This window comes from Semicossyphus pulcher, unplaced genomic scaffold, assembly GCF_022749685.1.
Source record: "Semicossyphus pulcher isolate SPU_LCO1_2020_fin unplaced genomic scaffold, fSemPul1.0.p SCAF_11, whole genome shotgun sequence".
Taxonomy (NCBI): Eukaryota; Metazoa; Chordata; class Actinopteri; order Labriformes; family Labridae; genus Semicossyphus; species Semicossyphus pulcher.
The window spans coordinates 6,803,993-6,820,384 of NW_027211615.1; the positions used below are offsets into that span (position 1 = coordinate 6,803,993).

At 39.7% G+C, this 16,392-nt stretch overlaps 1 protein-coding gene across 1 annotated transcript; it reads left to right on the forward strand.

Moving 5' to 3' along the window:
* Nucleotides 1-1,337: 1,337 nt before the first annotated feature.
* slc5a6a (solute carrier family 5 member 6a) lies at nucleotides 1,338-12,400 on the forward strand. Its single transcript, XM_069655528.1, has 17 exons — nucleotides 1,338-1,363; nucleotides 2,550-2,763; nucleotides 2,906-3,127; nucleotides 3,637-3,702; nucleotides 5,847-5,898; nucleotides 6,034-6,101; nucleotides 6,701-6,855; nucleotides 6,968-7,108; nucleotides 7,261-7,390; nucleotides 7,498-7,586; nucleotides 8,201-8,313; nucleotides 8,970-9,037; nucleotides 9,175-9,261; nucleotides 9,497-9,681; nucleotides 9,771-9,874; nucleotides 10,235-10,356; nucleotides 10,434-12,400. The coding sequence occupies exons 2-17, from the start codon at nucleotides 2,638-2,640 to the stop codon at nucleotides 10,632-10,634; spliced, it is 1,929 nt and encodes a 642-aa protein (XP_069511629.1). The 5' UTR covers nucleotides 1,338-1,363; nucleotides 2,550-2,637; the 3' UTR covers nucleotides 10,635-12,400.
* The last annotated feature ends 3,992 nt before the right edge of the window (nucleotides 12,401-16,392 follow it).

Sequence of the window (16,392 nt, forward strand, 5' to 3'; positions counted from 1 at the left end):
AATGAAACTATTAGTTTTCTTATTGTCCGAAGCATGTTGGCAACATGTTAAGCAGAACATTGTCTGGCTTGCCTCCTCGATAGCTAACCACTCCCGGGACTCTCCATTGTCATCTTTTCTCCAGTTTCATGAAAACAACGTTTTTTGACCTTCACCTCTTTGGTTTTACTGTCATTGCGCAGCAGTGCTAAGAATGAACAACAGACCAAGATGCCCAGTATACATACACCAGATTATAAATGAGCACTGCAACGAATGTTTAGTTATTTAAAATGCTATTAAAAATGTTTTTTCGCTTGCCTTTTATGGCTTTTTTAAATTTCTGTTGATTGCATCAGCTGACTAGCAACTGCCTGTGTTCTAAACCACCCATACTAAGTTGCTTTAGACATAATACACCATAATGATAAGGCTGGGATTTAATGGGATCTCTGCCAGTGCTTGATCAAACCAGCACAGGCATCACACAGACAGGCCTGGCAGTACAAAACACTACAAGACATAATCCCACACACTCACTGTCTTTGGTCATGACAGAGACAAAGTTCTCTGACTTGTTAAAGTCAAAAACAAAGATATTTCTAAAATTGCTTAGATTAGATTTTTTACCCTTTTGTCATTTGAATCTGTCATGCTTCACGGATGTTTACGGCTGCCAGCACGTTAATGTTCCTTTTTTAAACAACAGTTAAAATGAAAGTAGTGCATGTGGCAGAACAGAGCTTTAATCACTCATGTTCCTGAGTCGCCCTGACCTTCCAACAAGTGACCATCTGAAGAGCAAAAATGTTTAACTAGAAGTTTATCACGTGTTTTAAAAAGCCTTGTTTCTTCTTGCCTCCATATTTCTGAGCATGCTCTGCATTCTTGCCTCTCGGCAGTCATCTGCCCCTAAGCTCTCACTTCAAAAGTAGAGTAGGAGAGTGGAGCACAACACGCTGTGAAAGGGAATATTGTCCTATGTGTAGTGGAACATGAGAATTATTTTCATGTGAGCACACTGAGAAGGTGCCCCATTACAGAAAACAAAAATATGCCTCATAAAGAGAAAACTGTAAAGGAACCTTGTTATGTATCTCTTGTAGAAATAAAACAAGGGATTGGGTTTTGTTTGGTTTAAACAAAAGGCTGTGTCTGGAAAACATTGCACCGTTATTAAATCATTTATAAAAATATTATGACTTTCATTTTTCTCATGCATTCCCTACGTGTGGTAAATGACTGTACAAAACCTTTTGCCCTGCCTTTACAGTTACTGTGATTGGATGTTGTGACAAAGATACTGCCTTCCAGTGAGCTGAAAGAGCCTTAAGTGGCCAGTGTGTGTCAGCCAGCCAGCGGCAGCCTGATCTCAGCAGATACAGTAAGTCCTTTGCTGTCTCTCTTTGGCTACATGCATAACTTTGTTGTTGGTATTTTTCTCTGAAAAGTTGTGATTTTTAAACTACAGTTTGTGATGACTGTGTTGTTCTACTGTGACAACTGAAAGAAGATTTAATTGGCAAACTGTTTTGAGTATGCAGATGACTGGTTGCATATGTGTTACATCGAAAATGAATGAGTAATTGTGCATTACTGTTTCATTAAAAATGTTATCTCTCAATACAATACCTTGTATTGGATGTAACAATCTATTTTAGTGCTATAGTCTTGTTTAATTTCAGAAGTGGAATATTCCATTTAACTTTAAACAAAACTTAACATTTAATATGTGTTTTTTATTTTTTAAAGACCAGTTGAGCTTTTTTCCTTCTTGGGGCTGTGTTGTGATCATTCTGCCCCGATACACATTTCATCCTTACATTTAAATCAGCCCCTTAGAAAGTGTATTTAAAATGGTAAACTACGTTTTTGTTTGGTAGAAAAATATACTTTCTTTGTTACAGCAGCGTCAAAATAAAACTTGTTTTAGATTAGAGACAGTTGTCTCTTTCTGAATGGATGAAGGGCAGGGTTGCATTAGTTTTCTAGAGCATGGCTATTGTTAGAAAGTATTATGTATCATCATTATTATAAAGTATTATGAATGAATTATGTCGGATTGGAGGACTTGTAAAGAACATATTAAATATATATTTTAACTGATTTTAAAATACTTTTTTTTTTATCAATGTCCCCTTATTGTAACTCAAAGAGTTTCATTAAAAATCTGTTCAAACTAGGGCTGGGTTTATATAGCCTTTAAACAATCTGGCAATATTTTATGCTTTATTGAGATAAACAAGATATGTGTAGACATTTTGAAATCTCCTCTAAAGAGCTCCATAAAAGCTCATTTTAACCCTTTGATGCATATAATATGACAACTCAAATTATTCTAGTGCTCTCTGCAATGTATGTCTGCATAAAACATTGTTATTTATTATAAAGACCTATTTTTATGTTGTTGTTTTTTTAACTTAAAAACTTTAAAGCAAATGGAGTCAAAGCTATTGTATAAAACCTGTTAAGCGTCAGAATTTAGTGTTTCTTGTCCCTGCACAGTCCTGTCTCCCGGACTCAGTGAGAGAAGTAAACTAGATCACCTCCTCATTTTTTTCTTCCTCTAGCTCCCAGTGAGTCTCCCTATGGGTGAAGTACTTTCTTTGGCGCTGTGATCATCCTCATTGTGCCGTGCTTAAACCAGCCAGCGTCACCATGGGGGAGGTAGTTCAGATGCATTTCACGACAGTGGACTATGTCATCTTTGCCTTGCTGTTGGTGGCCTCAGCTGGTATCGGCCTCTTTTATGCCTTCTCTGGTGGGCGCCAGCGCACAACACAGGTACTTTTGTGTTAAAATTACATTACGTTTCGCATTTCCCTCCAGACAATGCTCATTTTTATTCTGTACATTTTAGCTTTCAAGGGTCAAAAATATTTTATTGTTTAAAAAATGTCTGACTCTAACATTTTGTCTGTTATAGGAGTTCCTGATGGCTGACCGCTCCATGAGCTGCTTGCCTGTGTCTCTGTCCCTTCTGGCTACTTTCCAGTCGGCTGTAGCCATCCTGGGTGCTCCATCTGAGGTGTACACCTTCGGGACTCAGTACTGGTTCCTGGGCTGCTCATATTTCTTGGGTCTGCTCATCCCTGCTCACATTTTCATACCAGTCTTCTACAGGCTAAGATTGTCCAGTGCCTATGAGGTACAAACAAGTTAAAATAAATGCACAACACGCACACATTGTTGGATATGACTCTGCCACCATGGTGGTTTTATTACCTTACATCATTGTAATTGTAATTTAACATTATTGTGTCCTTTTTTCTCTGTCTGCCTGTGTTCCTGTTTTACACTCTGTCAACACCTTTCTCCTACTTCCCCCAGCTTTGTCTTGCTTAAGTATGATCTCAGAGCTTAACATTCTTATCTGACCTCTTATCAGCTTATCCATGTGCTAACGTTCAACAGAGAAAAATGTCCTTGTCTTAAAACTAAACCGTGTTAAAGAGTCACTGTTTCTATCATTAACTGTGAGAACAACGATCATTTGCTAGAGAGCAGTGCTGCAAGAAATGCCCTGTGACAAAAAAAGATTTAGCTCTGATGTTATGGATTTAAACAGTTCTGGTCCTGAGACATAACATCATAATCAGCACTGGTGGTACATTACACAATGACTCTGAAATGATTGCTTTGTCTAACTTTTGACAGTATCTGGAGCTGCGCTTCAACAAGACAGTTCGCATATGTGGGACTGTGACCTTCATCTTTCAGATGGTACGTTTGTCTGCATTATACTTTGCATATTAGGTTTAGGGCTTTCTCATGTCAACAAATGCAGGAAGGCAGGGATCTGATTTGGTTATATTTTGAGAAGTGACCTTCACCCATAGCCCCTTTTACACTGCCAGTTCAAGGCTGGATTATTACGCCTGTGTTACCCCTCGCCTTTTAGTTAAAATGCACTGAGGCCGAATGATGGGGCGAAGTAGTTCTGCCTCTGAGCCAGCATCAGGTAGTAACAGAGTAACAGCGCTGTGTGTGTGTGAAGCTTGCGTTGTTTGTTTACACCCCGTGCAGGTTGTTGTCTACAACGGTGGAACGCTATGTAAAAACATACACTGGGGTGGCTTTACGCTGGTGTTGCTTTGTTTAATGAAAAATGGCAAAGGACGCATAAGTTGAAGTTACAAAGCAAACACACCTCCGAGTGCTATAAAAGGCTTTATTACAAAATTGTGAACAATGCCTCAGAAAAATGTAGTTCAGGCCCGTTTAAACCCAACTAAGTTTGCATCATTTTGAAATATTTTGAAACAAACTCAGGGTTTGCATAGAGCATAATTTGACTTAAGTCATGAAGCAGATGTTACTTTATATAAGAATCACATACAACAAGTGTTCTGAACAAATCAACACCATCATACCTTGTACAAATGATACAAAACATCTAGCAATGAAAACTGTATCAATTGCAAATAAAGTTTTTTTTCAAAAAAGGCACATCAATTGGTACTTAAAGACACATTCACACCAACAATCTTCAGACGTTTCAAAATATCAACTACAGTTCCCACAAAGCGCGGCCTGTGTTTAGTGAATCGATACAGGTTGAAGCTTCAGAAGATAGATTTCACCCGATGCAGATGACGCTGTGCTCTATCTCTAGACTCTGCTCGTTCCCTTGACTACCTAGGGAAAGTGTGCAATTCATATATCACAGGAAATGATTGTGCACAACAAGATGACATGAGAGATACAACTGTGTGCAGTGTACAGAAGAATTAAAACAGTAAGTCAATAAGAGCCTGTCTAAAGAACACTAGGCTTTGTTAACTTGCTGTAAAAGTTATACGTTTTGGCTACAAGGCCTCATACTTAAGCGCCAGCCTGTTTCCCACATAATCTCAATGCATAATGTGAATTATAAAACTTATGCAGAAAGACTTTAATGATTCAAATGTAAGCTTAAGTTATTTATCTTATTAGCTTGTCTAAAATAGAAGCCCTTAAAACTCAAAAGACCAAAGAAAGAAAACTTCTTTCAAAGATCATGGCACAACATCTTTGGCAGAACAATTAAGAAAATAAAGATTGCTACAATTTCTTTACATAATGTAAAATAATGAACATTGTTTCTCTTTCACTTGTAATAATGTGGAACTTTGTTGTGGCGGTGTGGTGGAATTGCTTTGTAAAAGGGCCTCATGATGTAACTCCCCTAAACAACTACTCAGTAAAGAGATTAATCAATTGAAACTTAAACTGTAAAATTATTTTATTGCAATTTGGCAAAACCAGGTGAGGAGAGGAACTCTAGGAGTGTCCTACTTAATGTCTTGCTATCTCTGTGGTAACCTAATGGCAATAGCACCTTTATACTTGAAAACATATTTACCTTTGTTTTCAAGACATCACCAGTTATCAATTTGAAATCTCTCTTTGTAAATTGCTATGATTAGGGTTAGGGTTAGAATGACCTAGAATGCATTTATTGACCAATTAAAATACAGCTTGACTGAAACTTTGGCCAGGTGATAATAAATTGACCCTGACCCATCATTTTTTCTTTCTGTATTTCCTGTATGACGTTTACAGCATCTATATTTTTTCCCACTAAAAACATTTACAGTGCTCCGTAAAAATTACACTAGTAAATTCCCCAAAGTGTGACACGTGAAAAGGTAAATGTAGTTTTCTTATCAAAGACAGATGTTTGGATGGACAGATTTAACCATGACCCCTTGTATGTTTATCTTCATGTGTTTTTGAAATGCTGTCAGAGTCAGATAATGTTTTACAGTTAAGCATGATAAAATTTGACATGTGAGTCAACTAACTCTTAAATGTGACCTCTGAGCTCAGCTCTTTTCTTTTGTTAGTTTTCTTCTCAGCAGTGTTTTTTCTCTCTTCCACTGCAGGTAATTTATATGGGGGTAGTCTTGTATGCTCCAGCCCTGGCACTCAATGCTGGTAAGATTAGCATATGCACTGCAGGATACATTAAACCACATCATACACCAACAGGAGCCTATCGCATATGTCGTTGTTGTTGTTGTTCACCTGGATAATCAAGTAGACTAATGCTCTCCCTCTTTTCACCTACAGTTACAGGTTTTGATCTATGGGGGGCAGTCCTGGCCATGGGATTGGTGTGCACTCTATACACTGCTCTTGTAAGTGTTAGTGTGTTAAACAAATTAAAACCAAACAATATAAAATATGCTGAAACTCCATAGTACGTAGAGGGGTTTTTTTCAGGAGAAAACAACTAGTGATCACAATGCTAAATTAAAGCTTGAAGCAGCATTAAATAGGCCCTAGCACCCCCTGCACGTTGAGGTCTGTTGCAGCAGCCGTGTGGGCCACAGGCAGAGTAGCAGACACATTGATTCGACACAACAGTGTAGTAGGGACAGTGAATGAAGGAGTTGCATGTTACCTCCTGTGCCAATGTGGCTGCACTAACTGACACACAGTAATTATGCATTAAGTGTAATTACTGCTGTAACTGCTGTACAGTGTAGATCAATGTCGTGCAATTTCACATTTTGCTTTTGGTGCTCGGGCCCCAATAATACCATTCCAACTGTGTCCCTGCAACGCTTTTGATGCTCCATTCCAAAACGTCCGTCTGTTCTGTTTTTTTTTTTCATTACTGCAAGTCATTCTAGAAATGTTACTAGTTTCATTTGTGTCAGCATGTCAAGCTCTCATTTATGCACAATTTTAAAGATCTATTTTAATGTTGGACACTGCTGCTCACGTGTCTCAGGGAGGTCTGAAGGCGGTGATCTGGACCGATGTGTTCCAGACGGTGGTGATGTTTGCGGGCCAGCTGGCAGTCATCGTGGTGGGGGCCAGTCAGGCAGGGGGCATAGCAGAGGTGTGGAGGAAAGCAGTCAATGGTAGCCGCATTGCTGGACTAGAGTGAGTACTCAACACATTTGAAGTGCAGTAGTATTCCTCCTTGATTTTAACATATTCCACTTTGGCTTTTCGAACTAGTATACATCATATTGTATTCATATACCTTTTGTAGCCTGAACCCAGACCCTCTGGAGCGGCATACCTTTTGGACGCTTGGTGTGGGAGGAGTCTTCCTGATGTTGGCTCTGTACGGGGTCAACCAGGCCCAAGTGCAGAGATACCTAAGTTCTCGCACAGAGAAAGAGGCCATCATGTGAGTACCATCAATGTCTTGAAAGTATTCTACAGTCATTTTTATCTGTACCACTAAAATGTTGGCTATCTTGTCGCCATTGTCTAGTGCTGTAAACCTTTACAATTTACAACACCCAACCATGTTTGTCCTCCCCTCTTATGTCCTTCCAGGTCCTGCTACGTAGTTTTCCCATGCCAACAGATTGTGTTGTGTCTAGGCTGTTTGATGGGTTTGGTCATGTTTGCTCGCTACGGAGAGAACAGCCCCTTAGACAAGGGCTACGTCAAAACGAATGACCAGGTGAGCACTATGTTTATTCCAGAAAATTAGGGAACCATAAAGAAATATTGTTAATTGCTTTTTTTCTGGTATAAAGGTGCATCCTGATGTTTACTTTCTTCATGCAGATGGTGCTGTACTTTGTTATGGATGTGTTTAAGGATCTGCCCGGGCTCGCAGGATTGTTTGTGGCCTGCCTCTTCAGTGGAGCTCTCAGGTAAACTTCCCAAGAGAGTAGACCTGGAAGTTAAGCATCTTCCACTGTAAATGCTTGCTTGCTTGCTGTGTGCCACTGCCATGCAAATAGTAATAGGTTGACAAACAGTGAAGTACAATCACAACTTATCCTACAGTTGTTTAACTTCTACCTGGTTTTTAATTGCATATTGTTTGGTTGTTTAGTTGATCTGAGTAATTTACAGTCCTTGGCCTTGTCCTAGTATATCATAAAAACATAAACCTTGGCAACAACATGCCTCTTCTGACGGGACTATATGTACTGATTGTCATTTTTTATTTTTATTTGTGTCATTACTGTGATTTCCCTTTGTTGGCCACAGTTGTACAGTAAATTTAGTTTTGTATGAAGTTTAGTTTTTTCCCCAAATGCACTTTTAGCACAGCATAGGAGTCAACCACAGCAGTCATTCCTTGATCTCAACGAATCTTGAGTTTGATGGTCTTAAATGTTGTCCTCTTATTTAGTCCACTTTATGACTCTGGCATCTAAATAGGTCATTCCTGCTCTTCGACATGCTGCAAAATAGACAGCCATGTCATGTGTTACAGAATCCCAGATATTCATCCAATCCCTTTTTTGACTTCCTCCAGCACCATCTCATCAGCCTTCAACTCCCTGGCAACAGTAACCATGGAGGACCTGATTAAACCTTTTTTTCCAAACATGACTGAAGCTAAAGCAACACTACTGTCCAAAGGACTGGGTATGACATTCTTCAGAGACATTCTTTAGCAAAGAATACAGCGATTATTAGCCAGTAGTAATTATTAAATCCACGTTTAAAGGATAACTTCGTGATTTTTCAACCTAGACCCTATTTTTCCATGTGTTTGTGTGTAAGTGACTAGTGGAGACAACAATTACTGAAATGGATCCAGTACTCGGGGAGAGAGCACCGGCCGGCAGCCAAGAAATGAGATACAATGTAACTAAACGGGGCACCGCGCATACGCCAATATACAGCCTCTAAAAGTGCTTGTTTTTGCTACTGACAGGCTCAGATCGTTACAATAAGTGTCTGACAACACTGTGGCAGCCATGCTACTTTACCTTATGCTCTCTGTTGTTGTCTGTAACCAAATCTCGCTCACGGAGAAGTCTCACACTGAAATCTCGCGCGAGACCGTAGTTGTTGCAGGAAGAAGGAGAGAGGAGTGAGAGAAGACGAAGACGAAGAGGGAGAAGTGCCGTTTGTTGTGTTGGAGTACAGAAAATCCTGAAGTTATCCTTTAATGCCACTTTATTTAGTTTAACCCCTGAACCTCCTTTGTAAAGTATACAAGTTGCAGCCAGCACTTAGTTGGCAGATGTAGCAGATCTGATGATAAAATATGTCTTTGTCACCTGTTTGGTCTCCAGCTCTGGCCTATGGCCTGGTGTGTCTGGCTATGGCTTACCTCGCCTCTCGAATGGGATCTGTGCTGCAGGTGATGATATATCCAAATAGTCCACACAGTTACACATTATCAAATATGTTTTTTTCTTCTTGTTTTGTTATTATGCATTAGATTTGTTAGCACATATTATTGGCTTAAGAAATGCTCTCCGTTCTTTGCGCCCTCAGGCAGCCTTCAGCATCTTTGGGATGGTGGGCGGTCCTCTGCTGGGCCTCTTCTGTCTGGGAATGTTCTTTCCCTGGGCCAACTCTATCGTGAGTCCTTTAAATTTGTTTTTTTTTTTGTCTCCATACTCATTTGCTTTTTGTTACAAATGTGCTAACAGATAAATGGTACATAGGAGTTGGGCATGTCATCAACCTTGTCTTGTGTGAATTACCATTTACATAAATCTGCAGCGACACATGGACACAAACCTGACTACATGTTTGATTTGAGGTAAGACTTGAATAAACCCATTTGTTCTTCTACTGTATGTTATCTCCTCAGGGTGCAGTAGTCGGGTTAGTAGCTGGCCTAGCAATGGCCTTCTGGATCGGCATTGGCAGCTTTGTGATGCGTATGTCTAGTCCCACCCTAGTGCCACCACTCAATGCCACTGCTCTTCCCCCGTTTGACAACATGACGAGCACTGTCATGACTGCATTGGTCAATGCCACTACAGCCAAACCAAGGTATATCCCTAGAACTAACCTGATATGTGCTTGCACCTTTTTCTCACTGGACTCTACTGACTGACTATTACTCTCCCTCTTTCCTTCAGGCCAACAGGTGTGGAGGCTCTCTACTCATTGTCCTACATGTGGTACAGTGCCCACAACTCAACCACTGTGGTCGTGGTGGGACTCCTGGTCAGCTTTCTAACAGGTACACACGGAAATCAATATTTGAAACTTGTTTGGCCCTCATTACATAGTTTGTCCTATAGAATGAGTCTTGAATCTAAAGTTGGACTCTCAACACTGTTCTGCCGCAAATATGTCAGAGCACAGCATAGCAGACGTTGATCTGCACAAGAAATGTTTAAAGGGATAGTTTGGATTATTTGAGGTTGGGTTGTATGAGGTACTTATTAATAGTAAGTATACTACGTTCAGCAGATGACAGTAAGCGGGGTCCCTTTTAGGAGAAGCTGACTCTTTTAAGTGTACGCTGTATTTTATAATTTTGTCATTGAAAAACTGATCAAAGGTAAATTGTTGTCCTGTACCTGTAAACATGTTACAGGTCCTATGAAGGAGAAAGAGCTGACCCCTGGCACCGTGTTTCCAGTCCTGGGCACACTGCTCTTCTTTTTGCCTGAGCGCTACAGAGAGAAGCTTTGCTGCGTCACCCCTCTGTCTCAAAAGGTAACCTCATATTTCAACTCTGTACTCCTGTGTGTTTTCCCGTTAACCTGAGCTTTAATGTTATTATTGTTGACCAGCCCAAAGAAATCAACACACAGCCTTATCAGATGGCCAAGAAAGACAGCAATGGAGCAGGCTTCTGCAAAGAAGACACAGTCACAGAGGAGAAGGAGACAGAGAGTGACAGAGCAATGACAGAAGAGGAAGACTTGGAACCAAGGATTGCTCGGCCCTCTTGCCCACTCACAGCTCATACAGTTCAGGAAACTGCCTTGTGATCCTTCTTTCTCAGACTTATAACATGTAAGAGACACTCACACTTTTACCCCCAGTTTCTTCTTGCAGCAAAACGCATAATAGACGGGAAGGCCATCACAAAGTATAATGTCCTGAAGGTCTACAGCACCAGTATGTACATGTTTTCAATGACATCCAATCATCTGATTAGAGAAAAAGCTTATGGATTTCTTTATCCGTGTGGGGAGAAGGTGTTTTAAATGTACCTGCTTACACTTTCTCAAAAACATTTGCCAGGCTGGAACTGTGCATTGAGAGCCCTAACAGCAGTAATCAAAGAACAAATTAGTCAGCTGATCTCTATTAGCATCTCTGGCAACACTTGGGTGCACCCAGGTCTGTGCAGATGTGTGCTAATGAATGTGTGCAGGTTTAATTACAAAGAGTGGGTAGCTCTCCTGCACAATGAGCTGCTCAACGACTGGCTCCAGTCGGTTTGACAGAATCATCAGGTAGTCACTAGTTTAGTGTTATTTTTGTAGAGAAGACAGAACTATGAAACTCAGAATGATCACAAAAGAATAATAATATATATGGAGAAAACAGAGACTGAACTTCAATGGAAGGCATGACAGGTATGTGCTACTATGATGGCACAAAACCAAGGCCATGTAAAGACACTACACTTATAGTTGCCTTCTAGCTGCTAATACAGGTGTCTAAATCCTGAGTCTCGTGATAAGCCATGTGTTAGATGGGAACAGAACTTGACTGAGGTGGAAATTAAATCAGATGGAGCACAGTAAATCCTTTGTTTTGCTTTCTTCTTGTACGATGTTGGTAGGATCATGGGGATTGCAGTAGTGCGCTGAGCTGCTGTCTCCACATGCATGCTCTGATTGTGTCCACATAGAGGTTTAGTATTATTATCTGGTTTCCAGTGTTAGAAGACTTATTTACATGCAATATGCAGAAAATCTTGTGTTAGAACCAACTCAGAATTTTTGTCTGTTCAACACGAAGATATGAATGTTTGTCCGTTTTTGCAGTTCAGACTCCTCAAACTACTATATCAGCCATCTCGTGTTTTTTGTTACCTGTAAGAGCACCAGCTGTCCGCCACACATTAGAACATGAACAGCCTACTACTTTGTAAGTGGTTTAAGTCATCTCACTGCTGCTTTCAACTATCTCATAGATGAAGGATTTTAGTCATCCGATGTCTGGATCCGGAATTTACCAGAGATACAAGCTGAGCTTAAGTTAATGGCAGTTTGGCTCGCTGCATTCAAAACCCTGCAGATGGTGTTTTTATTGGTTGTAACTACTGGGTTTGTATATTTTGGAGATGAGGATACTTCTGGGGATAATTAGGCTCCCTTCAAAAACCTTTTGAGCATTGAACTCTGAAGGTACAGTTTAGGACTTAGTTTATGTAAACAATTCTCAAAATGCAACAGCAGGAGCCTGCTTATGTAGAATCTAGAAAATGTAGGTATTGTTAGCATAAAGAACCCTCTTCTGTCCCGTTATTGTTGGGGGCACTACGTATCAATTTTACACTAGGACTCAACAACACAATGGTGGAGGAGAAACACATGTCAGCAAGGGGAATCCGCCTGAGTCACTCTGCATGCTTGAAATTTATATTGCAACACAGTCAAACATTCGATGTTTATGGCCATTACCAAAGGCTAACTCAATGCAGTTTCGGGTGGAAGCAGTTGCATCGCAAGAGTGCTGCAGCTGATACGCTGCCTGTGTGGAGACTGCAACCGTGTGAGCCGCAGCGGCTAAGAGAGGCAGCAATGCTGCTCAGGCTTGCAGTGTGTCTCAGGCGATATATATATATATAGATATATATACATATATACATATATACATATATAGATATATATATATATATGTAGATATATGTATATATATAGATATATATATATATATACATATACATATATATAGAATGAAAAAAACAATTCTGTAGTTTCTATATTCAGTGATAGTGAACATATTAGTCATGCGAAACCATATGAAGTTATAAAGTGCCTCACTCACTGAGTGTTTTTCCGATGGGCTGGTATTAACGTGGGATGTGTTCACAACATGCCAAAACACAGGGAGGTGTCTGTTTTTTATTAGTTATCTTTTAAAGTTTATGGGCTGGGCCACATGCTTTAGATAAGATAAGATGAGACAAAACTTTATTTCCTTCGGGATTCATTAAAAAAAAATCTTATCTTATCCAAAGCACGTGGCCCAGCCCCCAAACGCAGAGACCACATTCAACAAGGGTTTAGCACTGCTCCCATCTGATTTGACTACCCTGAACAAAGCACAGCGCTGATCTGAGTCACAGAAAAAATCCATCTATGAGATGGACCTACTTATGTTCCATTAGGCAGTGACTTGATATCTTTAAAGATTAAAGATGATTTAGTCAGCTGTTATGTTTGTATTTGAACTTTAAACATCAAGTGCCCGTCTTTCTTTAATTCAGGTCATTGTCAGTGCCAGTATGTGATTGATTTGCGTGTGTAGTTTGAATATTATCATCACGATTTTTGGAATCACCGAATTCTTGACCTTCACCATTTTAGCATTTTCAAATCATCCATTGTCATTGTGAACAAAGAGATGTGTTGTGTGTGAGTCCGTGCTGTCTGTGCTCTTGATAATGGACTCCATGGCCATGTTTTGTCATGTAATTTTTGCCACATAAAATATTTGCTCAGCATTGTTAAGATTGTGACAAACCAGGCAAACCAGTTCAACATGTTTCCAAAGATATTTCAACAGTTTAGAGAGTCAACATAAAGTAATTTTATTTGTAAATGTTTACCTGTATCTCCTCATCAGTGGCCGTGCTCTATCAGCATGCTGTGTCACATGCCTGAAAACTAAGACATCACTGTCTCAGTTGCCTTACAATTTCCATTTCAGATCAGTTTGCTGGAGTTGCAGTTTTATTCTAAGTACATGCCTGACAATCAAGGTGACCCAGTTCAGGAGCAGAAAAGAAACAGCTTAGCATGTCTCAATTCTTTGAAAAGGATTATGTGGTCTAGACCACTAGAACCCATTTGATGGAATGTTGAGCCCTTTTAAACCCACCTAAACACCAGTCCGTTACCATACCAACGTGTTTGTACCATCATCCTGATACTCAGAAATACCTCTATTTTTTCCAAAGCATATAGAAAATAAGTTTCTTTCATATTTTTGCTTTTAACCAACAGAAGATTTGTTAGAGATCATATTTGTATATTTTTGTAATTTCTAGTGAAGCCTGCTGACATTTCACAAGCTGAAATGTGGAATTCTATATGCAAGAACCATGAAATGTTTTTATGTGAATGTCAGGCGGAATTGGGAACCTGTGGCGCGAGAGTGCCCTTTGCCTTAGACAGCATTTCCTGCAGGAAGTGTTGATCAAACACCGCTCGCGTCATAGTGCTACATCCCATTTGCCAGCCTCACAGTCACATTTTTTCAAAAACATTTCAATGAAGTTTTTAAGTACTTTTAAATCACGTGATATTGTGTACTTTGTTAATGATTACATAATATTGAATCCTTTGTCTTCATACTTGAAATTACTTGAAGTGTGTGCCTGTAATGTTGCCTCAATGACATACAGATAAACCCCCTTTATAAAGCAGGGGAACATAATTCAAGTGTTGACATTATTGCTGTCAAAGATGTCCTTATGAACCCCCACTAAGTGGAGCACTGTGATACTAATGAACACTTAACATGCCTAATAAATCACAATGATGTCGGTAAGCAATAGTCCTGCTATTGAAAGAATCTGATTACAGCCATTAGTTGGTGTAAAGCAGCTTAAATAGAAATGTTTATAAGTGAAGAATTCTATGGTTACAAAACATTATAAATTACAAAAATTTCAAGTTGAGAGCCTCTAAGTACAATAAATGATTATTCTACTGATTTATGGCTTTGTAACAGTGATTCAGTTTGGACAGCACACCAATCAAATAAAGGGAACTGAGTTTGGCACTTAGTAATTTCCAGCAACAATAAATATTGTTTGGAACAATATTTATTATATGTGTTCTCCCATTCAAGAATTCTTCCTATTATGCATTCCAAAAAAAAGAAAAAAAACAACCTCAAAGCACTGAAGTCCAGCTGACTGCTCTGCTTTGGATGTGCCTACATTTTGTTTTTGTTTTTTTAAACTATCCTGATGTCGTTTTCAGTCCAGATTGTTCTATAAATATGACTACTGTCCCAAACCTCTGTCATGGAGTGGACCAAACCCATATTTATGAACCCATATTTATTCATGAATCCTTTCTCACATGATATGATGGGGAGAAATAGTCCTGTTGGAGGGAGTACGAAACAGAAAAAGGGTGCATGCGCCTTTTTAATTCATTGAAAAGCTAACTTGACTGCATATGAATCTGTTGACATGTTTAACTGTCGTTGGGATGTATGACTATTTCTAAGTTTGATGTACTTGAGTTGAGATGGAATTATAAAAATGATGTTGACAAATTCAATAACATGTCCACTGTTTTGTTTTTTGACTTTATTGTAAAAAAAGAAAAAAAAGAAAAAGAAAAGAGAAGGTGCATAGTAAACCAGTCATGTTTTTTATTGCCATCTAGTGGGAAATTATGTTCCTACCCAGTCTTTGTAACAAGTTAGCTGAAGTAAGGTATGTCATTGCCTGGATAGGTAAAAGGCTCTAATGCCTTTTGCACCTTCACCAATCTTGGTTCCCATCGTCTATAGTCTGAGACGATATATCCTCTGGGATCACCGGTGAACGTGCCGGGCAGTAAGCGTGCTGCATTGTTACAGAAAGAGAAACCGTTCTCTTGTGATTGACTTGTTATTAACGGGTCTTACCTTTGCCCAAATTTCAACATCATGATGCAGATTTGTAAGAAGTAAAAATTCAAGCTTTGTCAGGTCTGTCCTCAAGAGGACAAGAAAACTTTTAAAATGCTCGTTTGTTGAACGGAGGTCGGATCGATCTGATGCATTCGAGGACGTCGGGAACGCTGAACGGCTTTTGTGACACAGCGTCAAGGGAATTCATCTCATGTTAAATTTTAGATCTAGAACCGATTGTTAGCTGTTAGCATGTAGATGTCTGTTTATAGAGATTAATAAGAAGCTTAATCGTCGTCAGAGCCATATCGGCTCCCATCAGCGTGATGCTTTTTCTCTCCTCACGGACTGTTTTTCCTGCATACGCCGCAGCCTGCTGATACGTGATTGGTCAATATTACTCGGACTACAAGTGTAGTTCAAAAGGAAACCAGAACACTTGCCTTCCCGGAAATCCACGTCCCTGCCTACAGATTCTACTGTGTAGAAATCTGTAAATAGAGATTACAACTTAACTGCCCTTGCTATTCTTACCTGCTTCAGATAAACTTATGGAAGCAACACTAACTGTGCAATAAACTGTAGTTCCTCGAGTGTCCTCTTGAGGCTGGCTCCACAACTGTCGGGCCGTGCAACAAATCTGAGCTCAAGCTTTTTAGTGTTATTATAGAGACATATTTTTGCACTAACTAGCAGGTATACTGATCTTGCCATACCTGGCTTGTTAGCCTGTTCAGTGTTTATCATACATTTATTTATTCATCAGCCAGCGCATAGAAGTAAAGAGATTACGGAGTACCGTGATGAGAAGACCAGTAATTTTTAGGTTCCACGTACGCGTCGTTCACCCACCGCCATCTCACCAGGTCACAGCGAGTGTACTGTTTTCAGTCTGATAAATAAGCAACTGTGGTCAGTCACCACCACAAACACACA

Coding starts and splice junctions, on each gene's coding strand:
- slc5a6a (XM_069655528.1), top strand. CDS start 2,638: ATGGGGGAGGTAGTTCAGATGCATTTCACGACAGTGGACTATGTCATC. Junction 6,102..6,700: donor GCACTCTATACACTGCTCTT/GTAAGTGTTAGT, acceptor CACGTGTCTCAG/GGAGGTCTGAAGGCGGTGAT. Junction 9,682..9,770: donor GCCACTACAGCCAAACCAAG/GTATATCCCTAG, acceptor TCTTTCCTTCAG/GCCAACAGGTGTGGAGGCTC.